At 36.4% G+C, this 27049-nt stretch overlaps 1 protein-coding gene across 1 annotated transcript in view; it reads left to right on the forward strand.

Annotated features, from left to right (window-relative positions):
• Positions 1-22884, forward strand: part of NELL2 (neural EGFL like 2) — a 324025-nt gene extending 301141 nt beyond the window's left edge. The window contains exons 17-20 of the mRNA XM_035002828.1: positions 8764-8957; positions 10435-10611; positions 12091-12315; positions 22172-22884. Coding sequence (XP_034858719.1) covers positions 8764-8957; positions 10435-10611; positions 12091-12315; positions 22172-22222 — 647 coding nt within the window. The 3' untranslated portion in view covers positions 22223-22884. The remainder of the gene's footprint in view (positions 1-8763; positions 8958-10434; positions 10612-12090; positions 12316-22171) is intronic.
• Positions 22885-27049: the final 4165 nt, after the last annotated feature.

Genomic DNA, 27049 nt, shown 5'->3' on the forward strand with positions numbered 1-27049 from the left:
GGCAAAATCAGTGTGATTTTGCACTTCCCTGATAAACTACTTTTTTCAAGGGGAAGAAGTCTACTTTTTTTGTTTGTTTGTTTAAAAGTGCTACCTTTTTGTTAAGATTGTCTTTTACTTTAAGTTACACACACAAAGAATGAATATAAGCTGATTATCAATAATTCAAGTCACACACAAATACATAGATTAAAGCTGAAAATGCATCTTAACTTCATCCCTCTCCTTCGCCATCCGTTCCGCTTCCCCAGGGGGAACCTGTGTTTCGTTTTGCTCGGGACCCTTGCACACCCTTTCTGTGCATCAGAATGTGAAGAGAAGGGCGCCTGGGTGGCTCAGTTGGTTGAGCGACTGCCTTCGGCTCAGGTCATGATCCTGGAGTCCCTGGATCGAGTCCCGCATCGGGCTCCCTGCTCGGCAGGGAGTCTGCTTCTCCCTCTGACCCTCCCCCCTCTCATGTGCTCTCTCTCTCTCATTCTCTCTGTCTCAAATAAATAAAAAATAAATAAATAAATAAAAATCTTTAAAAAAAAGAATGTGAAGAGAAAAAACACATACCTCTGCCGACTATCTCACTTTACATTTCCAGTGGTACTCGCTGTCTTTGAAGTTTATGACTGCAAATCTCAAGAGGGCTGTCTTAGTTATCTATTGATGCATAACAAATTACCCCCAAAACTTAGCAGCTAAAAACAACAAAAATTATCTGACAGTTTCTGTGGGTGAGGAATCCGTGCACAGCTTAGCTGGAGGCCTCTGGGTTCACGGTTTCTCATGAGGTTGCAGTCAAGTTGTTGGTCAGGCATGTGGTTTCATCTTGCAGACTTGTCTGGGGTGGGAGTGGGGTGCGACGCTCGGGGAGACTCTGCTTCCAAGATGGCTCATGTGCCTCTTGGCAGGCCTGGTTTCCTTAACACAGGAACCACTCCCCAGGACTGCCTCAAGACGTGGGAGCTGGCTTCCCCGAGAGTAAGAAATCCAAGCAGAGCCAGTGCTTGGCTTGGATAACTTAATAACTTTTACAACTTAATCGCAGATGTGCCATTTCATCCATTTCTTGCATTCTGTTTGTTAGAAGTGAGTCAGTAGGTCTAGCCAGCCCACATTCAAGGGCATGAAGAGTAAATGGTGAGGTTCACTGGGGACTAGCTTATACACTTCCTCCTGCAAGGGCCATCCGCTTTACCCAGCATTCAAATTTTTTTCCCTTAGTTACTTTCCCCTGCAACTCTCCAATACAGCCATTTCATACCTTCTCTAATCTCCTCAAATCTTAGGTACCACTTCCTTTCTCTTCATTCTGTTGATGGCCCTGCTGCTTAATTAGCCGAGAAAACAGAAGCACTTTTGCCCCAGGAGCTATACTAGCTTTACTCTGATTTATATCTGTAACTGCTGCTTTCCCTTCCCTCCTGTTTCACTGAATTAAGTTTCATTTCTCCCATCAAAAATTAAACCCTCCATAGTACCTTACGACGCACCTCCTCTCACCTGCTTGAGGTCTTTGCCTTTGGACTATCCACTTTCTCTTCCATATGATACTCTTTTTCTGCTGTATCATTCTCATCAGCATACAAATAGCCTGGAGTAGCACCCATCTTAAAAAAAAAAAAAAAAAAAAAAAACAAGCAAAGGGGTGCCTGGGTGGCTCAGTTGGTTAAGCAACTGCCTTCGGCTCAGGTCATGATCCTGGAGTCCTGGGATGGAGTCCCGCATCGGGCTCCTTGCTCAGCAGGGAGTCTGCTTCTCCCTCTGACCCTCCCCCCTCTCATGCTCTCTCTCTCTATCTCATTCTCTCTCTCAAATAAATAAATAAAATCTTTAAAAAAATAAATAAAAACAAGCAAAAAGTAAAAAAAGAAGTAACTTCCCTTGGTATCACCTGATTGTTCAAACATTTCCCCCATTTTTCTGCTCCCTTTTAGAACAGAACTCTTTGAAAGAGTCTTTTATATTTGTTATCTCCATTCTCTTGCTTCCAACAACACTTTAGTCCCACTGCCCCCATTGAATGCTTTCCTTTCAAGATTACTAACAATTTCCATCTTGCCAAATCCACCACTCGGTTACTGTCACTTTGCTTGACAACTCAAGCATTTGAGCTAGTCGATCTTTTCTTCCTCTCAGAACAACTTTCTTCACTTGGCTTTGGGGACGACACTCTCTCCTGTCTTTCTCTTAGCCTATAGGCCTCTCCTTTCCCTCTCCAGAGGACTACATGTTCAAGCACCAGAGGGCGGTTGGCAATCTTCTCTATCCATTCTCAAACTAAATCAACCAGTTCCATAGTTTAAAATGCTATTTATATATTGCTATTTCAGACCTCTTCCCTAGTTGTAGATGCATATATCTCGTTGCCTACTGGGTATCTAACTTGGATTTCCAAAAGACAACTCAGACTTAATGACTAAAATACAACTCTTGATCTACTCTGTAATTCCTACAGGCCCCAAAACATACTGGCCCAGACCAACATTTTGGAGTCATTGTTTCTTTCTTTTCTTTGTACTTCATAGCCAATATATCAACAAGTCTCATAATTTTGATTTCAAAATATATTCCCAGTCTTACCACTTCTCACCATGTCTATTGTTACCATGTTGGTCTAAGCCATCATTATCTTCTGTCTGGACTAGTGTCGCTTTCTCCAAACTGGTCTCCCTACTTCCACCTTTGACTCCCTTAGAGTCTTTTTTTCTATAGCCCTCAGAATGATTTCTTAAAATCAGAAGTAGTAAGAGCATGCTCCAATTTTGTTCCAATGCCTGGAGCCTTTCCATCTCTCTTCACAGTAAAATCCAAACCCCAACAATGGCTTACAAGGGTCTACATGATATGGGTACTTGGCTTTCTTGCCATTTCACAAATATACCAAACTGGTATATGCTCATATTCTCATATGCTCTTCTTTTTGTTTGGAATGTCTTTCCCCAGATCTTTGCATTTTTCTTTCCTATAATTCAGATTTCGTCCAAAATGGCTTCTCCTAGACTCCCAACTTAAAACAGCATCCTTCTCTGACACTCTTCATTTACCTTGCTTTACTTTTCTTCATAGAAATTATAAGTTCTCCTGAAATGATTGCATATATTATGTGTTTACTTGCTTATTATCTTCTATAGAATGTAAGCTTGAAGAGTCATAGATTTTTTGTGCTTGTCAACCACCAGTGCCTAGGACAGTGCTTGTCACATTGTAGATAATGTATTGATTTGTCCATTGAAAAAGATTGAGATGGATAAAAATTGAGATAGATAGATACATAGATACACACATAATATTTAATCAGAAGTACATTAGGAACATAACCTCTGTTAGAAGTAGATATATAGTAAGATATATAGTAGATATAGTCCTATGTTAGAACTAAACATATAAAGTAGTGATCAGGACAGAATGAAAAAACATAGTGCACTCATGAGTGTTCAGAAAGTAACAAGGAAAATTAAACTAGGCATTAAAATAGCACATGATAAAGATGAAGATGGGGTACTAAAGGATTGTATGAGATGCTTATGCAAAATAGACTTTTCAAGGAAATTCTTTAAACACAGAAACAGCGGGAAATCTTTTTTTTTTTTAAATATAACTCTGGAAAGATGATTCTACTGTTATCGTCCATAGAATTTATAATGATTATCAGAAAAACCTACGACTTTTTCAGAAGACAATGTGCTCTGAAGGATTCCTTAAAAAAAAAAAAAAAGTATTATAAAAAAATACTAAAATGCTTCTTCTAAACACCTATCCATTTGCTATAATTTCAGTGATTTGTAGAATTATAATATTAGTATTTAGAAGGATACAGTTTTAAGAGTATGATTATATTTGAACAGGTGCCATTTTTCTGTTGCTAAAAAAAGGCATTTCAAAGTGGACAAGGTCACAGCAGTAGGTTCACAATTACTCTGAAGACATACATAAATATATTTGGAGACATGAATAAATAACTGTGCACTGTTTCACTACTTTTCAGGCTGCAGTTGAATAATCTACAACATGCGTGTTTACAAGCTGCATTCATACAAATTATATGCTGTTTTGCTCATCCATTTATCTCAGAGGTATAGATATTTAATCCCCAGATAATGTGCCTGAGTACCATTTTCCTTTTCCATGTCATCATTTCTACTATGCCTGAAAATATGTCTCTCTCTGAGAATAAAGCCTAGTATTTTTTTCACACAAGGATATTTTATTTACATGCCCACTCCCCCCACCGCCCAAAGCTTTAATTTCTGGATTATTTTTAAGCTTGGTGAGGTTTTTGAACTTGTAAGACCAAAAAAATAATGTTTATAGGATAGCATCTTTACAATCCAAATATTGTAAATTCTTAACCTAAATCAAGAAAAAGGACAAAAATGAAGTGAATCCAATTCACCTCAACAAGTAGTTCCAAGTACCTTACGGGATTTGCCGGCATCTGCTGCATAGAAACATGAAGGAGGTGGGGCCACCGCTCTCGGTTGGGGGGAGAGATAAGATATGTACAACAACTGTCACACAAGATAGAGTGTAGTGACTTTCTTAATAGAGGAGAAAGCTACAAGGCTGAAAATAACAAATACTTGAGAAAAATATAAATTTAGAGCTGTTAGGAAAAAAAAGAAGAAATGATTTCCTGCTTGGGAACAAGAAAGGCTGAGTGTCTAGCATTTGTATTAGGACTTTGAGTATGGTATGATTATTAGCAAGTTGAGAAAGGGAAAGAGAGATGAACAAAAGAAGTAGCTTTCAATGCCTTTCTAAGAAGTTTGAACTTGACTCTAAAGGACTATTTCTGAGAAAGGAAATGATGAAAATATAGCTTCACCAAATCCATATTTGGGCCCAGTTCTATATTCTCAACTCCAGACCCATATATCCAACTATTTACTGGACAGCTCTACTTGGAAGCCCAGAGGGAACTGTAATTCAACATGTCCTAAACTAACTCATGCCCTTCCTCATCCTGCCACCCACTTTCACTCCACAGCGAAATCTTGCTCTTCTTTCTCTAAATAGCATCAGCCAAATTTTCCAAGCCAGAAATCTAAACATCATTCAAGACCACTTCCTCTCCCTAATCTTTGAAGCTAACAAATCACTAAGTTGCTTTATCTTTGTTTTTTCTATTTTGGAAGATTCTCTCCCCGTCGTTTCTTTCTGTGCATCTCTCCACTGCTAACGATCAGTACAACAATGTGCTTACGAGCACAGACTTTAAGTCTGACCGCTTGGATTCTTGCCTGGACTCTCTGTACCTTGCCAGACCTTGGGAAAGTTATGCAACACTTCTATGCTGCAACTTCCTGATCTATAAAATGGGGAGAATAACTGTACCCTCCAGTTGTTGTGAGGATTAAATGAATCATATGAAAGCACTTAGAATTGGGCACATACCAACCACTATGTAAGTTTTTGCTTTTGTTATATGACCATTGCTTGCCTGGACTATGGAAACAGCCTATTAATTGATCTCCTGGCTATGAATTCTAATCCACTCAAATCCCTTTTCCAAAATGAAGCAAAAGGTATCTTTCTAAAAAAAATCTGATTATGATTTTTTTTTGCAATTCCCTAAAATGACATTTTATTCTCTTTATGATGAAATACAGATTTCTTTTTTTTTTTTTTTAAGATTTATTTATTTGAGACTGAGAGAGAGAGAATATGCAGGGGAGGAGCAGAGGAAGAGGGAGAGAGAAACTCAAGCAGACTCCACACTGAGTGTGGAACCCAATGCTAGGCTCAATCTCATGACTCATGAGATCATGACCCATGAGATTGTGACCTGAGCCGAAATCAAGAGTCAAACGTTTAACTGACTATGCCACCCAGGCGCCCCTGAAGTTCGGATTTCTTAACATGACCTTTACTTGGGCCCTGAGTACCTCTTCAGCTCACTGTCTAACTACTCTGTTCCTCTTGGACATTCAATTCATTCCTTCTAACACATCTTGCTGACTCTAAACTTTGGGCTTTCAAGTACACCCGTATCTCTGCCTAGACCACTCTTTACCTCCTGTAGCTTGGCCAAATCTTATTCATAGTTTAATTGCCACTAGGTGTGTATGTGGGCAGGAGAAATATCCAGAAAGAGCTACCAATGTGATAGGAAGCAAGTAAAGAAAATTTATTAGGGAGGGAGAATGAACTGCATAAATCCTGCTGCTAGATAAGTTAGATCTGAAATGAGACTTGGCCATTGGATTTAGCAACATTATTTCTTCGATAACTCACTAAAGGAGTTACCAGTATTTTTAAAGTTGGAATTTTTATATATCATAGTAGGTTTTTCAAAGCAGAATATACACTCATTGTGTATATTTAATTTAGGAATTTTACATTATAATAAAACTATATGTAACAATGAATTCCAAAACTCTGTACTACCATTCAATTGAGAATAGTCTCTGCATTGGGAAACCAGTGTAAATAACAAGCGGGGGGGGGGGGGGGGGGGGGGGGTGCGGGGGGGGGGGGAGATGAATTCAAATTAATTCAAATCCCATTGTATAGCAAAAGGTAATCATTGGTTCATAATGATTTTCTGCCTACACATTTCTCCAGGTATGACAAGTACATATCAACCATTGTTGTAAGTAACTTATTACTCTAATTCTTTATTATAAACGTACTTGATTTCAGAGTACGTGTTCCTTTTGTGGCTGGACACCTCTTCTTTGTCTTCTGCAGCAAATCCAAGGATTGTCTCTGCCTTTAAGAAAAAAAATGCATTACCTGACAGCAGAGCTTTTATTTTAAATGTCAAGCAAAATGAAATGATTGTAAAAATCCAGTCATTGCCATTAACGGAATAATATTTGTATAGAGGATATTTAAAGGGTTATGTAGTAAGAAATATTTGTACCGTTTGTGGTCAAAGAGACCAAATAACTATGGTTAATGTTTTTCCTGTTTATTATAGTTCCTAATTATAATAATATTTAATAGGAAATGAAGATCAAGTCATCAATATACTTTATTATTCTGAGTAGATTAAATATAGAGCTATTTTATAAAATTTCACTTCTTGCTCCTCTTTCTCTAAATAGCATCAGCCAAATTTCTCTGACCTGAACAAATCTATTTATATATAATTGTTATAAATATATATAATTTATATATATATATATCAATGCTTAAAAATGTGAAATATATCCTCATGCTCGCTAACAGTTCTGCTTTTGATCATACTCTATAATTATAAACTGTATTATCCTTGACAAATCAGGCTATAATAATGTGTTCACTATAGTTATAACAAAAATCTTTCAGCCATTGTGTCAATTAATTGGTCTTGTTGAGGTGTAATTGATCAAAATCAAGGCAAATAGAGAGAAATATATCATATGGCTCATTTTGAGGAATGCATATATGACAGAACTTAATATTTAAGAATTTAAATATGGCTAAAATATAACCTTGACTGGGCCACGTCTTCTATAATGTTGAAACCAAACAATTTAAGAAACGTTATCTACTAAAGTCTATCTTTAAAATTTTCTAAGAAAATCATGGGACGCCTGGGTGGCTCAGTCGTTAAGCGTCTGCCTTCAGCTCAGGTCATGATCTCAGGGTCCTGGGATCGAGCCCCACATCGGGTTCCCTGCTCTGCTGGAAGCCTGCTTCTCCCTCTCCCACTCCCCCTGCTTGTGTTCCTGCTCTCGCTATCTCTCACTCTGTCAAATAAATAAATAAATAAATAAACTCTTTAAAAAATAATAAAATAAAATTTTCTAAGAAAATCGGTATACAGTTCTCCTGGTGAAAAGCTATCCATTCCATCTTCTCTCTAACCCACTTCTTCTGCTGTGATTTAATTCTTTCTTTCTTGACCTTTACTCGGAGGAAACAGATGAAGTAGGAGATAACTGCTTACTGCCACTCATACAATATCCCTGAAATGTATTTGGGCTTGTGACCTTTAAATTATGGGGCTAAATAAAATGAATCACATCTCTTCTTAAGGACCTGATCTGTGGGTCAAGATATGTTTTCTTTTCATCTGTATGAAAATGCTGTAGGCTGTGATTGCCATGGACTAGGTGAGGTCAGGTGAGGAATGGGTCCTTGACAGTTGAGTCAGGCAGGAGCCAAAATGATCGTCTGAAATGGAAAAGTTAAGAAGTGGGAGATGATTTGTGAGCGAGATGGTAATTGCTGGTGGTCACTTGCCCTCTGTGGCGGGGCGGGGTGGGGGGTGGGCAGTGTGTGAGGACAGTACAAAAATGCCTGACTATGGGAAGAACGCCCTCACCTGGGCGAAACTCTGGGAGGAGCTTACACAGGGGTGACAGGTGGATGCTTGAAGCTGAATAAAAATGCCTTGGAGGCCCCATGCCATTTCATCTCCCACTAAGAAAGGATTTGGGGTAAGCACCGTTTTAACATTTGAGGATGATTTTCCCAATAAAAACTCAAAGGCACTTTTAGGATTTCAACTGCCACTGCTTTTTGTTTGATAGATTGAGTTCTCTTCTTACTTTCAAAAAATATAAGTGTTCCATAAAGCCTAATGGTATTTACAGAGATACAAAAGTGGAGAATCTAACCAAGGTTATCTGGTGTTTGAAGTCAAGCATGATAATGTGTTCCTGTGAAATCCCCGGATCATTAACATTGCTTTAGTCAGCATTTAATAGGAAATGCACGCCAGTAAGATGAAAATTAATTTACAGTTGAATGCTTTGTGTTAGGAGACAACTTGCCTGATTGTAGTTGTTTGAAACCGAGCATATCCTAAGCACATTGCCGGCTGCCTTTTCTTGGCTGTAGATATCGATGAGTGTGGGACCGGGAGGCATAGCTGTGCCAATGATACCATTTGCTTTAACTTGGATGGTGGATATGATTGCCGATGTCCTCATGGAAAGAACTGCACAGGGGACTGCATCCATGACGGAAAAATTAAACACAATGGTCAGATTTGGGTGTTGGAAAATGACCGGTGCTCTGTGTGTTCATGTCAGGTTGGTATAAATAAAACACTTTAATCATTTTTATTGGGGTGTAATTTGCATATGTTTTAAATGTATATAGCTTGATGAGCTTAGACAAATGGCATGCATCTACTTAATCACTATCACAGTTAGTGTAAAAGGACATTTTCATCTGCTCGTAATGTTGTCTCTGTCCTTTCGTAGGTAGTCCCATACCGTCAGCCTGAAGGAAAACACTGATTTGGGTCACTGTAGGTTAGATTTGTATTTTCTAGAGCCTTCTATAGTAGGTAGTACATATAGTACATACCTTTTTTTTTTTTTCGGTCTGGCTTCTTTCTCTCAGCATTATGTTTTCAGCATTCATTTATATTAATTACATATGTCAGTAACCAATTCCTTTTTATTGCTGAATAGTATTCCATCCTATGGAAATGCCACAATGCATTTATCTGCACATGTTGATAAAACTTTGCTGCTAACTATGCTAGTGCTTCCATAGTAACAATATCATATTTGAATGAATGCATAAACAAAGCCAGAACAGACATACTTTGGCCTACAAGTGAAAACGATCTATTTAGACTGTGTTTCAGTTTTAAAGGAATGTTCCACTTTATTTACCCAGTCAATGATAGAGACTTAATTTATAGTTAGATAAATAACACTCTGTATGAAGGGCTCAATTATTATGAAAGAAATTGAAAACAGTTTGTATACAAACTTAAGGTCTAATATATTCCATAAACTTAACAATAGGTAAAGCTTGTTGACTATGTTTTTTATTATGTTATGTTAATCACCATACATTACATCATTAGTTTTTGATGTAGTGTTCCATGATTCATTGTTTGTGAATAACACGCAGTGCTCCATGCAGTACGTGCCCTCCTTAATACCCATCAGCAGGCTAACCCGTCACCTCACCCCCCTCCCCTCTAGAACCCTCAGTTTGTTTCTCAGAGTCCATAGTCTCTCATGGTTTGTCTCCCCCTCCGATTTCCCCCCCTTCATTTTTCCCTTCCTGCTATCTTCTTCTTTTTTTTTTTTTTTTTTAACATATAATGTATTATTTGTTCAGAGGTACAGGTCTGTGATTCATCAGTCTTACACAATTCACAGCACTCACCATAGCACATACCCTCCCCAGCTTGTTGACTATTAAATATACATGCACATGCCCTCACATAAAACAAGGTAGTATTCTAATTACTATAGGTAGTATTCTAATTACTATACTAATAAACAAGTGCATGTATATTTACATGTACATTTACATGTACATTACCCACATTCATATATACATAAGGATGTGTAGTGGTTATTTCATACCGGTCATTTCTGAAAATTTGCTGGACAAGCAGTGTTTGGAAAGGAAATTGGAAGTTCTCCAGCTTGGGTAATTTCTGTGTGTTAGCTACAAAATGTAACTCTAAAGCTATTACATTGATGTAGTATATTGAGAAAGGGAGGGCTTTTGGTAACTGCTTTCTTCTTTCTCATACAGAATGGATTCGTAATGTGTCGTCGGATGGTCTGTGACTGCGAGAATCCCACGGTTGATCTTTTTTGCTGCCCTGAATGTGACCCAAGGCTTAGCAGTCAGTGCCTCCATCAAAATGGGGAAACCTTATACAATAGTGGTGACACCTGGGTCCAGGACTGCCAGCAGTGTCGCTGTTTGGTAAGTTTAGCTACAGCAAGTGCGGGGGAAGTTCCAGCCCAGAATCTAAGGAGGGAGACAGTCTTGCCCTCCCACATCCGCCAGTTCTCAGCACCTACCTGGCCGTGGCGCTGGTGGTTACAAAAAGTGAGCCCGGTTAGGATGACAAGATGGTGGGCACGCGGTCAGGACCCGTGAAGGCACGTTCGGAGTAAATGTTGGACGGCATGTCGTGCATGTCTTTCCAGAGCTCCGAAGAAGAACAGACTCTCCTAGCATCCCCAATCCCATTCAGCTTAGGTTCACTCACACACCATTATAAGCAGAACAGCATTTGTGGAAAATGTAATTTTTTTGTCCAAGTAGAACTTTTGTTAATCCATTTCTATCAGTCATGCTCAGACTTAAAAAAACAGAAACAAAAACAAAAAATGACACTTTTTCTCCTTCTAAATATTTTTACCATCAATACTATTCTAGTGGGCACCCTGTTTTACACATGTATGGATTTGCAATAAATACTTATTAGAATATTAGAGTTGAATGTATATATTTATAAAACTTGTACTGGAAACAATAGGAAAAAAGAAAATAAAGACTTGATCAGGAAAACACCAATCTTTTCTCATTTGACCAAGCTTCTTGATTCTTTTGAGGAGTGTAAATAAAAAGGAAAATTGGTCTATGTGTCTTTATAGAAGAAGGTTTCCCAGATGCTACTTTTAAAGTCATGGCTAGTTTCCTTTCTATTTGTGTGAGGATATTTTTAAGGTAATGCTTTTTTGTTGCTTCCTTTTTATACTTTAAACCCAAAAATCAATTGAAAGAACAAGGTTAGTTTCTGTGCCTGAAGGCTGCTTTCATCTCCAAGACCATGAGATTCAGAATTATGAAGAAAATAGGAGAGAGGTGGGAGCTAAATTTTAAAAAGATCCAATTCACACAATTTTCCCGTGTGGAATAGAGAAGCCTGAAATCAGCTAGTTGTTTTTTCTTTTTCCCCCTCCAAAATCCCTAACCTGAGAAACATATAAATGAACAAAGAAAACCTGCCAAATTCCCTTCATATTTCAGTTGATTTTCTTGTAAATGGACAAAACTTTCTTTATACAGAAGGGAATAAATGAGAAGGTAGGGGGGAAATAATCAAAAGAATGAAAAAAGCACCTAACATGCAAAAATTTAAGTAAAACATTCTTCCATAGTAAATAATTCTTCTGTCAGGGAAAAGATAAGAGCATGCAAATTTGATTGTTTTAAGGGAAAGGGTTTTGCTTTTGTTCATTGTTCTTGTTTAATCCTTGAACGCTCTTAAAATCCAGCTGCGGTATAGACCTCAGCACTCTGATAGGACTTTTGTAGATTCCCTGCAAGATTCATGGCTTTGAAGGTGTGAGTATAAATATCCATCAAATAAACTGAGTATTCAGTAAACACTGTGCCTCCCTCCACGCCCTCACTTCCTTTCTCCCTGCCCTGGTGCATCTGCTTTCCTTACAGCAAGGGGAAGTTGACTGTTGGCCTCTGCCTTGCCCAGAAGTGGAATGTGAATTCAGTGTCCTCCCAGAGAATGAGTGCTGCCGGCGCTGTGTCACTGACCCTTGCCAGGCAGACACCATTCGTAATGACATCACCAAAACTTGCCTGGATGAGATGAACGTGGTTCGCTTCACTGGGTCCTCTTGGATCAAACACGGCACCGAATGTACTCTCTGCCAGTGCAAGGTAAAGCCTATTAAATTCAAGGAGGGAACACTTGGCCAACTGCACCCAGGCTCATTCATATTAATGTGCTTAACCTAGGCCAACGGGAAGCATTTTTTTTTCCTATTTATTGTTGAAACAGAGGTGGGAGGAGGGCCACTCAGCTTTATTAGTGCCAAGGCTAACTGCCCTGTGCATCCTCAAAGCATATTCAAGGAGAAGGAAGTGCATGATCAGAAACCAGAATGATCAGTTATTTATGTCACCAGAACAGAAAGAACCTACTTAAATTGCCCTAAATTTTCTAACTGTACACATCTTTAAAAAAAAACAAACTACAACACAAACTTCATGTTTCTTCTTTCATGATGGATATTATTTTATTGATTTTTATCTGGTCCTTTTATGAGGTCTGTAAGATATATCGACAAAGTAAATATATTACATTTTCCAAAGTGAAAATCAATATGGAAAAATGGGCATATTTCTTGGTTTGTTGTGGTCAGTTACATTGGGTTGAAAAATTTAAGATCTGTTGTTTATTTTATTCCCATAGTTGGAGAAAAGTCATTATAAAGATTTTTCTTCTTATTCCCATAGGAAAATAGAGCGTGTGTCTTTTACTTCAATGAGAACGAAAATACAGATAATGTAGACTATGTGTAGAGTTCATACATACTGGCTAAGTTGAAAGCATTCTACTTGATTATTGTTCCTACAAATGTTGATTTAGTGGTCACTGTATTTCATAGTCATAATTTTTGAATCAACACTAAAACTAAGTAAATAAACTGAAGGCTTAATAACAACAACACAGGAAAGCAAAGATTCAGATTTTTTCCAACATACCACAGCTAGATATCTTTAACTCTCTTTTTGTAAGTGCACAGTTCCATTAATTTTTTTTCAATAGAGCAATTTAATTCAGATTCACTTAGCACAAATTCTTACTAGAGTGGCTTGACATAACAGGACAAAGAAATATAAAATGCTTTAAGCTTTGAGATACTATTATCTATTTCAAACCGAAATGTTTGTCTCTTTCAATCGATGTAATTTTTGTCAATCAAGCAAAGCTTTTTGGGTGAACATTTAATGCGTTTTCTGAAAATGCATTAGCAAATTTGAAAGTTACTACTACTACTACTACTAAAAGTGACTAATGTATATGCAGTATTGCTTTAATATACATTTAATATGAGTACACATAGCAGTGCATATCTAGAAACTTCAGCATTAATGACCAACAGGGAAACAGTTTCTGACATTTAATTACCAATTAAAGTTAAATCCCTTTACACTCTTTTTTTTTTTAATATTTTATAAGTAACCTCTACACCCAAAATGCAGCTCGAACTCACAACCCTGAGATCAAGAGTCACATGATCCACCAACTGAGCCAGCCAGGCATCCCATGTACACTCTTAATCTAAGATTATTGTTCTGAGAAGTGACAGCAAAAATATATAGGAGGTGATAGGATGAAAAACACACAAATATGGCTCACACAGATATTTACAATAAAAAAAATGCATTCAGTAATAGAAAAACATGAGAGTGTTTTCTGGGGTGAAGAGCATGAGTATGATTGTCATTTACTGCCTTATAAACAAATAGGATTTTTTGCCTCATGATAGAAATGTATTCCAGAAAGTGTATTTTAGAGTTAAATTCATTTTTTGTCAGATAAGTGCTGATTCTCAGAAGTTACTGTTTGATGCTATTTCCCTTTTCCCTTCTTATTAAATATGAGTTATAAAAATATGTGCTACTTTACCAAATTTATCCCAAATACACATTTTATTATATTTATTTTGTGTTATTTTAAAAATAAAATGGATGCAAAACAGGCTACAGATATTCCATTGGAGGTGAGCATTTTCCACAATTTGGTGCTTTCAGAGCACCATTTTTACTTCTTATCTCCCTGTCCTACTCTCCTATGAATTACTCATTCTAATCAATAAATACATTGTGCTGGGTATTATGCTAGTACCAGGAGTGTAATGATAAGCAAAACAGATAAAACTGTTTCTGGAAATTATTACCTAGCACCTTGTTGTCTAGAGCTATGCTGTCCAATATGGTAGTCAGTAGCCACATGTGGCTATTTAAATTAATTAAAGTTAAATAAAATTAAAACTTCAGTTTCTCAGTCACCCTGGCCACATTTTAATTGCTCAATAGCTACATGTGGCTAGTGGCTATCATATTAGACAGAACATATAGAGAACATTTCTCTCATCACAGAATGTTCTGCTGGACAGCTCTAGAGGTGAAGAATGCAGTGCATAGAATCAGGCCACCTGGATTCAAAGCCTGGCCAGCCATACTAGCAATGTGACCTCAGGGGATGCCCACTGATCTCTCTCAGTTTGCTCAGTTTGCTCACCTGAAAAATAAGAATAAAAATAGTACCTAACTAGGAGTAATTTTAGTACCTGAATGAGAGGGTTGCTATAAGAATTAAGTGAGAAGATCCATAAAAAAGTTTCCTACACATTTCATGCACATTCAGAGGAAACACCAATATTGGCTATTATTATTGTTAATAATACAGTAAGTAGATATTAAGTCATGAAACAGATAAGACAACATTCTAGACTGTGATGGATGTTCTGAAGGAAAGGAGCACTGTGCTAAAAGACCATATAACATGTGCACCAGTTATCTCCTGAGCAAATGACATTGAAGATAAGATCTGAGGAATTAGGAATTAGCAGGGGGGTGGTGGTTTAAAGATGTCTTTTTAAGGATGTCTCCAGATTTAATTTGCTTAGGTTAAAAAAAAATGTTCCTCCATTCAAAGGTTAAACTCTTGAGTCAAAAATGGATTACTAAGATTGTCTCTCCTAAGTCTAAAAGAGACAATGAACCCTTTGATGGGTCAGAGTGCTTTTAGGCAGTTATGCTTTGAGCTTCAAACAATAACTAGGGATGTGTCCAGTTGAGAAATGAATACGAAGGGAGGAGGGATAGAAGGTCATTTCCTTTAATAAATAATTACCAAACAGACCATTTGGAAATTGGAAGCCAGGGGGCTACTTTTAATTCCTTGGGAGACTCTAGATGTAATACTGAAATAATTGAGGTATGAAGAAAATTAGAGTTTTAAGGATGAATCTCCTAACTTCCTAAATTTTACCCTCATCTATCAGGAACAGCAGACTTAAAGTTTTGAAAGCAGACTTCTGTACTAACATTAGAATAGAAACTAGATCTATCTATGGAAACAAATGCCCCATCAATGAGGACATTAAAATGAAGACTTTCGTGTATGATTGGGAGAGATTTTCAGATCAATAAAGGAAGAAAGGATTATTTTATATACATTGGAATGGCTGGGCAGCAATTTGAGGGAAGTAATTTTATATGCTATCATATATCAAAACAAATTCTACATGGAAGAAATGTTAGATACTAAAAGTAAAAAGATGTAATCAAATGTTAATCAACATTCTAGAAGGGAGATGTCTATTCTAACTTAGAAGTGATAAAGTATTCCTCAAAGAAAATTTAGAGCTTCTATAGATAAACAAAATTTACAAAATGAGAAGTCACAACTAGAGACTGGAAAGATATTCTTCCAGAAGATATGCTTTGTTAAATTAAAAAACATATAAAAGTTAACAAGAAAAAACAATATTTCCCCCATAAATAAATCAGCAAAGAATGAATAAACAATTCGCTAAAAAATGCAGCTATTAAAAAGAGGAAATTGGGCGCCTGGGTGGCTCAGTCGTTAAGCATCTGCCTTCGGCTCAGGTCATGATCCCAGGGTCCTGGGATCGAGTCCCACATCGGGCTCCCTCCTTGAGGAGAAGCCTGCTTCTCCCTCTCCCACTCCCGCTGCTTGTGTTCCTGCTCTCGCTGTCTCTGTCTCCGTCAAATAAATAAATAAAATCTTTAAAAAATAAATAAATAAAAATAAAAAGAGGAAATTATTCAACTTTTAAATAATTAAAACTCTAATGTAAACTAACATAATGAATTATTATTTTCACATACCACAGTAAAAAAAAAACAACTCACAATAATTTCCAGTGCTGACGGAGATGTACTTATGAATTGTTAATGACATTGAAAAACACATGTCAACATGCCACAATACACCTCTTTGCCTACTCCCCATCCCAACTCAAATATCTTTTGTGCTATTAACCCCAGGTCTGAGAATATAACCTCAAGAAATATTCTAAAATATATGCATGACAATATTCACCTCAATATTATTTGTCATATAAAATCAAGGAAGAAACCAAGTTTGTCCAAAAATAGAAAAATAGTTAAATATGTTCCAGTAACTCTATGATGCAATATATATTATACTATAATTATGTAATATATATATAATTATATGATTATATTACTCAGCCATTGGAAAAAATGGCTTAAAATAAAACCTAAGCTAAAAATATAATATGTAATTACATTTACACTTTAATTGCAAGAAGGTTGAAAATAAAAGAGTATGCAAATGAATTCTATAAAGTCATACTAAAATACTGATGGTAGTGGGATGTTTAAAAATATATTAATTATTTATATATACATCTATTTATAATCTATATAATTTGTAAACAGATTAATATATTAATTATACAGTAAATGATTAATAAATGAATAAAAACTAAATTTACTGAATATAAATAACATTAAAATATATTATACATGTATTATATATAAATATATTAAATGAAAATTAAAAGCCAGCTGTCTTTTTTTTTTTAAGATTTTATTTATTTATTTGACAGAGAGAGACACAGCGAGAGAGGGAACACAAGCAGGGGGAGTAGGAGAGGGAGAAGCAGGCTTCCTGTGGAGCAGGGAGCCCGTTGCGGGGCTCAATCCCAGGACCCTGGGATCATGACCTGAGCCGAAGGCAGACGCTTAATGACTGAGCCACCCAGGCGCCCCAAAGCCAGCTATCTTCTAATCTTGATTTGAGTTTAGCACAAAAATAGTGACAATGACTTTTTAAAAACTTTTTAAAAATATAGAATAAATGTAGTCAGAAATAACAGGGTGTTAAGGAAACTTACTTTGTACTATGTAAAAATAACTAGTTTTATTCATTGTAATAGTAGGTTGTTACTATTCCTAGTAATCAGACTAAGTTTCAGTGGATCACCTTTTATTTTAGTTTTTATCAAGGTAATATTAACTATAGTGAAATGCATAGTTATTATATATATAATTTGATGAGTCTTAAAAATCAAAATATAGTATATTTCCAATACTTGAGTAAGTACCTTTTTTTCCCCTTCCAGGCAATACCAACTTACCATAGCAAACTTCAATTTGATTTCATTGTAGTAGATTTTTTTTGCCTTTTAAAAATTTCATATAAATGGAATCACCCAGGATGTACTCTTTTATGTCTTCTGGTAAATTAACCATTTTATCATTATGTAATGCCCTCCTTTTCTCTAGCAAGCATTCTAGACTTGAAGTCAATTTTTTTCAGATATTCAATTTGTTTTGACCCATCTACTTTCAACCCACCTATGGTTTTATATTTAAACTCTATTTTTAATAGATAATGTATACTTCGTTCTTATTTTGTTATCCAGTATGACAATCTCTGTCTTTTAATGAAGTGTTTAGTCTGTTTACATATAATGTAATTTTTTGGCATTGGTGGATATAGGGCTACCATTTTGCCATTTGTTTTATTTTTGTCCTATCCATTTTCCATATTCCTATTCCTCCATTTCTTCCTTCTTTTTGTTTATTAACTTTTTATATTATTTAAATTTAATTGTTCTTTTGAACTTTTAACTGTAGCCTTTTATATTACTATTTTAGTTGCTGATCTAGAGATTACAATCTATAGCATTCATTTATTAGAGTAGAATAAGATTTAATATTATACTACTTCACATAAAATATAAGAACTTCAACATAATAGAATTCCATCCCCCTTAGCCTTTGAGCTATAATAAATAATCATATATTTTGTAACTCAGTAAGCTGTAAACCCTAAAATTCCTTATTATTTTTGCTTTAGTCAGCCAAATATCTCTTAAGGAAGTTAAGGGAAGAAGAAATGCTATATTTCATACTTATCCACATATTTGCCATTTCTAGTGTTCATTTCTTCTCACATATTTGAGTCTCCATCTGGTGTCACTTTCCTTCAGTTTTAACTTCCCTTAGCATTTTCCATATTATAGATCCATTGGTTAATAGATCTAACTTCCATTTATCTGAAATTATCTTTATTTTTAGGGATATTTTTATTAAATAAAGCATTCTGGATTCACAGATTTGTTCCTAGGACTTTAAGGGTGATACTCTATTGTTTTCACGTGTCCATCATTTCTAATGAGGATTCAGCTATCATTTGTATTTTTGTTCCCCTGTATAAAATATGTCTTTTCCCCCCTGTTTCCTTTCACAATTCTCTAGCTTTGATTTTTAGAAGTTTGACTGTGATATACTTAGATGTGATATTTTATGTGACTTTATTCTTTGGTGTTTGCTGGGCTTTTTAAGTATCTAAGCTGGTAGGTTTTTTTGTTTTGGAGTTTTTTTGGGGTTTTTTTTTTTTTGAGAAATTTGAGAAAATTTTGACCATGGTTTCTTCAAATTTTTTCAAATATTTTCTCTGCAATTTTCTCCATCCTATTCTTCTGGGACTATGATTACTCATATGTTATATGGCTTAATACTATCCTGAAGGTCAGTGAAGCTCTATTTTTATATCAGTCTTTTTTCTCTTTGTTTTAGATTGGATAATTTCTATTTTTTTGTTATAAATTTACTGACTGTTCCTTCTGTCATGTTATCTGCTGTTAAACCTATTCAATGAGTTTTTCACTTCAAATACTGGAAATTTTGACTCCAAAATTTCCATTTAATTCTATTTATAGTTTTATTTATCTGCTGAGATTTACCGTCTTTTTTTTTTTTTTTTTTTACTTCAAACATATTTAAAATAGATACTTTCCAGTCCTTGTCTGCTAATTATTCCATCTGGACTGTTTTTGAGTCATTTCTATTCACTACTTTTTCTCTTGATTAAAAGTCACATTTTCTTGTCTTTCTTCATGATATCTAATATTTTTATGGTTTATTGGATACTATGGATGATATATGGCATAGATCATATGTTCTGTTAGCTTTCTCTGAAGACTGTTCTAGCAGTTTGCAAATTTCTGGCCTATCACCTTGCACTTAAGAAAGCTTCACTTTACTCTGGTTAGGTGGGTCTATTCCAGATTTACCCTTAGTTCTAGGGTGAGTCTCTTAATCTTGAGACATTGTTTTTACTCCTAATCATGGCCCTTTTGGGCTTTCAATGAAAAGCCTGAATTTTTTTTTTATCAATCCTTCCTAACTTGGAAGGACACAGATTTTAAACACTGCTACCCACAGAAAGCAACATTTGAAATCTCTGCCCAGATCTTGCGATTTTCAAGCTGTAACTCATTATCTCTTTAGTCTCTTCTGTATTTCAAAGACCAGCCAAGGATTTGAGGGGAGTTTATATGCTGATTCACTCCCTCCTTTCTAGGTATTTCTTTCTGAATTTACAACTACTCTGGCAGCCCTAAAAGTTGTCCTCTGACATCTGAGGCCTATCAGATTGTGTCTTTATGCCTGAGTTGTAGTTAGCCTAAGCTGCAGAGACTACAAAGTGCCCTAAGGGGAAATGCAAAGGAAAAATAAATCTCACACAACACATTTCCCTTCTTTCACAGATTGAAACCTTTCCAGTGTCTGCCTGCTTTTGGTCACTATCTATTGCTTTCAAATAGTTATTTTTTTCTATTTTTGTCCAGACCCTTTATAGTAATCTGCGGGGAAGGTTAGTTTTATATAAGCAACTATGCCATTACTGAAACTGGAACTCCAATAGGATATTTTATTATTCATTCTTGTATGAACTATGTTTCCCTAATTGAGGAGTTTCCAATGGTATATGATTTATAGAGCATTTATCTTATCGTAACAGAAAATATGGATATGGAATAAGAAAAACATTCCTGGAAGATTTTGGAAAACATTCCTGGAAGATTTTGGAAAATCCCTTCCTAAAACATACTCATAGGAACCATAATAATGATTTTTCCACCCACAGGGTTCTAATGCTAGCTTCACATACTCAATGGCAGAAAGCTCCAGAAATTCCCTGACTTTCTGCTCAAAAGCCATACAATTTGAGGAACTGATACTCTCAGGAACTGGTATATCCCTTACATCAGTGGGTGCCTGGACTGGGAAAGATGATGTAATGGTTATGGGTAGAAAACCTGCCTCTGAGCATGATGACAAAGCTTTAAAATGCCACTGGAGATCCAAGAGATGTTGAGACTTCCTCTCATTGTCAGAATAAGAGCTCTCTTTATAAAAATTAAGAACAGAAGAGTACTGGCTTAAATTGATAATACTCTTCTTGGAAATGGACTAGTTTTCCCCTCATTTGGTATACTTCAAAAAAGTTTAAAGTATCAAAATCTTTTGTCTTATAGAACAGACACTTTTGACTTTATCGTAAAAGTATAATACATTTTTAAAGCATCTAAAGTCACTTATCTGAGAGGAAATATCAGATAGAGGATGGTTAAAATTTTAGTCAGACTAACCTGAATTTTAATTCCTGCTGTACCATTGTTAGCTGTGTGATTTTGGACATGATATTTAAGCTTTCTGATCTTCAGTATCTGAATCTAGGAAGTGTGAATATTAATAGTGACCCACTGAGAATGCTGTAAGGTTGAAATTTGATAATGTATTTAAAGTCCCTAGCAAAGTGTTTGACACAGAGTATGCACTCAAGAAGTAGGGTATTATCATCTTATGATTGTAGTAACAATATTAACATAATCATCATTATTAGTTAGCTGGTTGAAGAAAGTAAGAGTGCAATGACTCAAAAGAGTAAGATATTAATTTTTTTGTAATGCACTGTATTATTTTGGTATTTTATTCGAAAAACTAATTATGTGTATCTGGCCCTTCCCTGCTATTTTTCCTACTTTACACTGTTTTTTTCACCAACTCAAAATTCTCACCCAGACCTTTTTTCAGCTTAACTAAACAAAACTACTTTCACTTCAAAGCCTGTACTCATTCTGTTCCCTGTGCTTTTGGCCAACCTTTTCACATTGCCTTCAGGTCTTGGTTTAAATATCACTTCTACAGAGAAGTCCACCCCAACCACCTAATCTAAGTAGCCAGTCTTTTCTTTATTATTTTTAAAAGATTTTATTTATTTATTTGAGAGAGAGAGAGAGGGAGGGAGGGGGGAAGAGAGAGAGAGAGCATGAGCAGGGGGAGGGACAGAGGGAGAAGCAGACTCCCTGCTGAGCAGGGAGCCTGCCCCGATGCGGGGCTCAATCCCAGGACCCTGGGATCATGACCTGAGACAAAGGCAGAAGCTTAACTGACTGAGCCACCCAGGTGCCCCAGCCAGTCTTTTATTAGTATCCTGACACCACCTAGTTTATTTCTTTTCTAGCACTTTTCACAATTTTTGATAATATGTTTGCTTGGTATTTATTAGTTTTCTGCCCCCCCCAAACTGTAACCCCTGCCCTATGAGGGTAGTAACCATTCTGCTTATTCATCCATATACCTAAGGCTTAATATACTCAATACATATTTTGTGGATGAATAATTAAGAGAACAAATGTGATCTAAGAAGGTGCCATGTGGTAAATAAAGCTAGTCTCTGATTTGCCACAAATAACTGGGCATAATTGGTCCTGCAGTAGCAGAGACGTGAGAAGTGACTGGGAGGTTGAATTTGCTGGGGTGCATAAATAACAAGCCCCAGTTAGATTTATATGCACCAATCAGTAAGTGTGAGTATTTACTAACGACTGAACAGCTTATACCATCCTTTTCTTTCCTCTTTTTTCTTCTCCAGAATGGCCACATCTGTTGCTCAGTGGATCCACAGTGCCTTCAGGAACTGTGAAGTTAACTGTCTCACGGGAGATTTCTGTTTAAAGAATGTTCTTTCATTAAAAAGACCAAAAAAAAAAAAAAGTTAAAACTTAAGGTGGATGATTTGTGGGCAGCTAAGTGCAGCTTTGTTAATAGCTGAGTGAACATTCAATTATGAAATTTGTGAAGCTTGAGAAAATCACTAAAGGAAAATTCTTGGGGCAAAACGAGACCAGAATTCTGCTTCTACTGTGTCTGACATCACCATGGTAGAAGAATGGGTGTAGAATACACACCATGACATCATGACCCCTGGATATAAAGCCTGAGCCCATCAGAGCTTTGAAAGCCTCTAGCTTCACTGGTGCAGAAAATTTTTCTCTAGATCAGAATCTTCATGAATCAGTTAGGTTCCTCACTGCAAAAAAAATAAAATGCAAGGCAGTGAATGAATTATATTTTCAGAAGCAAAGCAAAGAAGTTATAACGTATTATGTACAGTATACACTCCGAAAAGAAATCTGAAACAAGTTATTGTAATGATAAAAATAATGCACAGGCATGGTTACTTAATATTTTCTAACAGGAAAAGTCATCCCTATTTCCTTGTTTTACTGCACTTAATATTATTTGGTTGGATTTGTTCAGTATAAGCTCGTTCTTGTGCAAAATTAAATAAATATTTCTCTTACCTTACAACGTGTCCGAGTGTCTTGTTTACATGTATTCCTTTTCCCACAGATGCCTCAGCATACAAACGGCTTCCTAGTTCTGCTGATGAAAAACTCCCACCATGCTATTTCCAAATTGAAAGGTGATTTTCACTAAATTATACATCTAAGTGGGGAGTGTGATGCATACTTTCATTCTGCCTCTCGAGATCCTCTCAATCACCTTTTCTACCCTGTCTGTATCCTGGGAACTAATCTATATAGACCACGTTAATGGGTTCCCTTGTCCTTTGGATTCTGGCTTGGTTTTACCAGTGGGGACTGCTGGCAAGATGTCAGGAAGAGTTAAATTTGGGGTTTTTATTCTGCTGGCTCCCTTCCTGCCAGATCACGACCATGATTAGTGGTGTCACCTCACTGAAGGCTCCATCTCCTGACACATGGTCCCCTATGGTTAGCTACCCTCTCCAAATTCTGATACCTTCTTCTTTTTGCTTCTTCCAGCTTAGGGATAGTAACAACTCTGGCCTTTTTGTCCTCAGGAGGTAACTGCCCCATTTCTTGTTGATTTCCCTATTTCCTGTCACTTCTTTATAAATGATCCCTTTGTTAAACTCTCTTTAATTAGCCACCTTGTGTGTGCCATCATTTCCTGCCAGGACTCTGACTGATACCCATAAGGAGGGAAGTATGTGAGGGTTGGGAATGTCTTCAAGAAGTGGTCCTTCACATTTTGATATAAAAAAGTACAGAATTCCAATGTTAGGAGGGATTATGACATTACCTATTAAATTTATTGATATACTAGAGTCTCAGGAGGAAAAAAAAGTAAACAGATTGATGCCCCAATAAAGGACATGTAATCCATTACTGCCCTATCTATATGTTTTGCATTAGGGTAAAAAGCAAATACAAAAATTATCAAATTAAATTTTAGCTGCATAGAGACTTTTACTTTAAAGAAGAAAATGGAGAGTATTTGACTACTCCAAACTACAGAAATGGTAAAGTGGCTTTTCACTATCCCTGCACCATTACTATGGAAACAATCTTACACTAGCTGAGCTAAAGGATAATTTATAAATGTCTTAATACTTTGGCATGTGTAATATTTATTGAATGTGTGAATTCAAGTATCTTTCCATATTCCCTGGATTTATCATAAATTATTTTTTCTGCAGCCTTTTTATATTTAATTTAAAATTTCAACAGAGCACAAGGGCTTTTTTTTCCTGCTACTATTTACTATGGTAAATAGCAATTTAGTCTCCAAGAAGATATTAATTTGAAGTTATTTCCATGTGATTTTTTTTCCTTATATATGTTTTGGATTTCATATTAAATCTTCCTGAAAAAATATATTTTATTTGCATTAATGAAGACAGTAAGAAATAGTGTGTGCATGTGGGTATGTATGTGTAATGTATATATACACACACCATCCCCATCCATATATTCATATATATGCATCATTTAGATATTTTATGGCTTTTGGAAGAAGAAGCAAGGCTGGAATTGCATATTCCCAATTTGTTATAAACCTTAGTAGGGCTCTGAGGATTTTGGTGGTTTGCAGACCCCTGGTAAAACTGCTAAGTGAAAGAAAACTCTTATAACATTAAAAAGAGGGAAAAAATAAGATTATATTCTTCCAAGGACTATTAAAGCAATGAATATGCTCAGATTGAATTTTTTCCCTTCAAGATTTATACCATAAAAAATATATCCCAGGAGAATTACTGTTTACCCTGACAAGCAGTAATCAATTGCTTCTTAAGAACTTTGTTCCTTGAAAAAGAGGTGGTTAATGCCCTACTTCTTACTCTGGAGATAATTGGCAAAATGCCATCGTTGAATTATGCCAACATTATGGGAAAGTGAAAGCTAAGAAGCATGAATTTAATTTGGGGGTACTTGGCTCTTTTAAGAGCAGCTCTTGGTAACAATCGTTGTTTTTACATTTCCTTTATTTTCCCTTTCTGAGAAGAAAAGCACAAGAATCCTTTAAATGCAATCCTTTGGTAACTAACGTATGGCAATCTGTATCATTTATCTCCCTTTTCAAAAGACTGCCATACTGCTTCCCCGCCCCGTGCCCTATATGCTGGTAAAGAGAGCCACGGGTTTGTTCAATTATACTGCAATATCATGCAACTCTTTCATCCTCCCACTAACTTGGTTATCTATAGCCAAAGTTGAAATACTCTATAATTGCCTTTAAAAAAATGAACAATATATCAAAGCTCTAAAACAGTAATCAATACTCTGAGCATCAGAGTAGCAGAAGTTATTCAGTTGAACAAAGCTGAGGTTACATGTACTGAATAGAAAATCAGCTTCAGTTCACTAAGCATTACCCCATCTATCATACCTCCATGTTGCTGACTAGTTTGGAGTTCCTCTGCAGGTCAGCAGATCCCGCAGACCTGTGTGTGGCCGCAGTCCTGTTGACCTGGTGCTTAAGCATTGATGAGACCAACTTTTTTTTAGAACAAGACGTTTTGTCTTTATATTTTCAAATGTAGAGTGTTAGTGGTCCAATAGTAAATTGATCTCAGAGAGATTCCTGCGAAAAGGATACCTGAAGGCAGTTAAGTGAATGCTCGTGCTCTATACACACTTTATTCATGGAGGTACCTGGACACTCACCCTCGGCAGTCCCTTTGTTGCTGTGAAGTTGGCTCATTGTGTTCTTACTGACCTTTCATTATTGATGCACTGTTTTCTGCCCTAGAATTCAATATCTTCCATAAAGGAATTGTCACCTCTATGCAGAGTAATTGCCCTTACTTAATAGACCTGCAGGTAGAAAGGCAGGAGTGCCTTAAGCTATAGTGGTTCTGGATCTGTGATGAAATAAAGTGACAAAGAATAAAGTGAGTAAAATCATGAGTTGCAATTTCCTATATATGCTTAAATTGAAAAGACAACTTCCTCCAAACCTTTGGTCTTTGTATTGAGATTAAATCATTGTTTGTAGAGATGGTTTACAGGGCAGATTCTGAAAGTCTTTATTTTGAATGACAAATGGCATAAATATGTTACTGTCACCACCAAAATACTGCATTTAAAACATGCTCTCCCATTTATCTCTAGTGCTAGGTGCTTTAAAAAAAACACTCTGGAATTAGAGTGTGACTACATGTAGAAGTCAAAACGATACCAAGTTCATTTTTGAGTAATTTTCTCTCTCTTTTACAAACACACAGCTCTAAGTAAGGAAAAAAGAAAAAAAAATAGAACATATAATTTTCTAAAAAATATATAAAGAATCCAGGAGTAAGTCTACCAAAAGAGATGCACGGCCTTATGGAGAAAATATAAAACCACACTGAACAAATATTTGTGGAGGCCCCACTGTCTATCAGACACTGTTCTAGGCAGTGTGTGAAGCGTCAGGGCACGGTGGAGCAGAAGCATCCAGAGCAGTACCATAGTGAATAAAGTGTGTACAGAACACAAGCATCCACGGACATATTGCCTTCTTACGGAGTTCACATTCTAATGGTGAGGAGAGAAAATTAACAAATACATAGATGCTATGTCAGGTGAGGATAAGTGCTATGAAGAAAAATTAAGCTGGTTTGGGGTCGTGATATGGACAGGAGGGATAGTTTAGATAGGGTGTGCAGGAAGTCCTCTCTATGTAAAGTGACATTGGAGCAAATACTTGAATGGAGTGAGGGGATGAGTCATCTCTGTTCCTAGACGGAGAGAATTACAGACAGGGAGAACTGTGTGAACAGATCTGAAATGGGCACATGCTTATATGTGTCTTGAGAGGAGCAAGCAAGCAGACAGAAGATGAGATCACAGGAGTGGCTGGTGACCAGATCACATAGATCCACCTGGGCCAAGGTTAGATATTTGCATTTTATTCTTAGTGAGATGGGAGTCATTAGAGATTTTTGAGCATAGCTGTAACATAATTGGGCTGACATTTAAAAGGATCACTTTTGCTCCTGTGTGGAGAATAGATAGGAGAATTGCAGGAAGGGTGAGATGTGCTGAGTGTGGCAGCCGGAGGTGTATTCATAGTGCAGAATTTTGGACAAGATGGTAATGATTTGGACTAGGATGGTAACAAGGGTGAGAAGTGAGAACCAATGGAAGTTAACATTAAAGAAGATCCAACTAAATGAAAAAATGGATAGGAAGTTTAAATATCTTTAAACAGTCAATTCTCC

This window comes from Mirounga leonina, unplaced genomic scaffold, assembly GCF_011800145.1.
Source record: "Mirounga leonina isolate KUSES-001 unplaced genomic scaffold, KU_Mleo_1.0 Mir_126, whole genome shotgun sequence".
Classification (NCBI taxonomy): Eukaryota; Metazoa; Chordata; class Mammalia; order Carnivora; family Phocidae; genus Mirounga; species Mirounga leonina.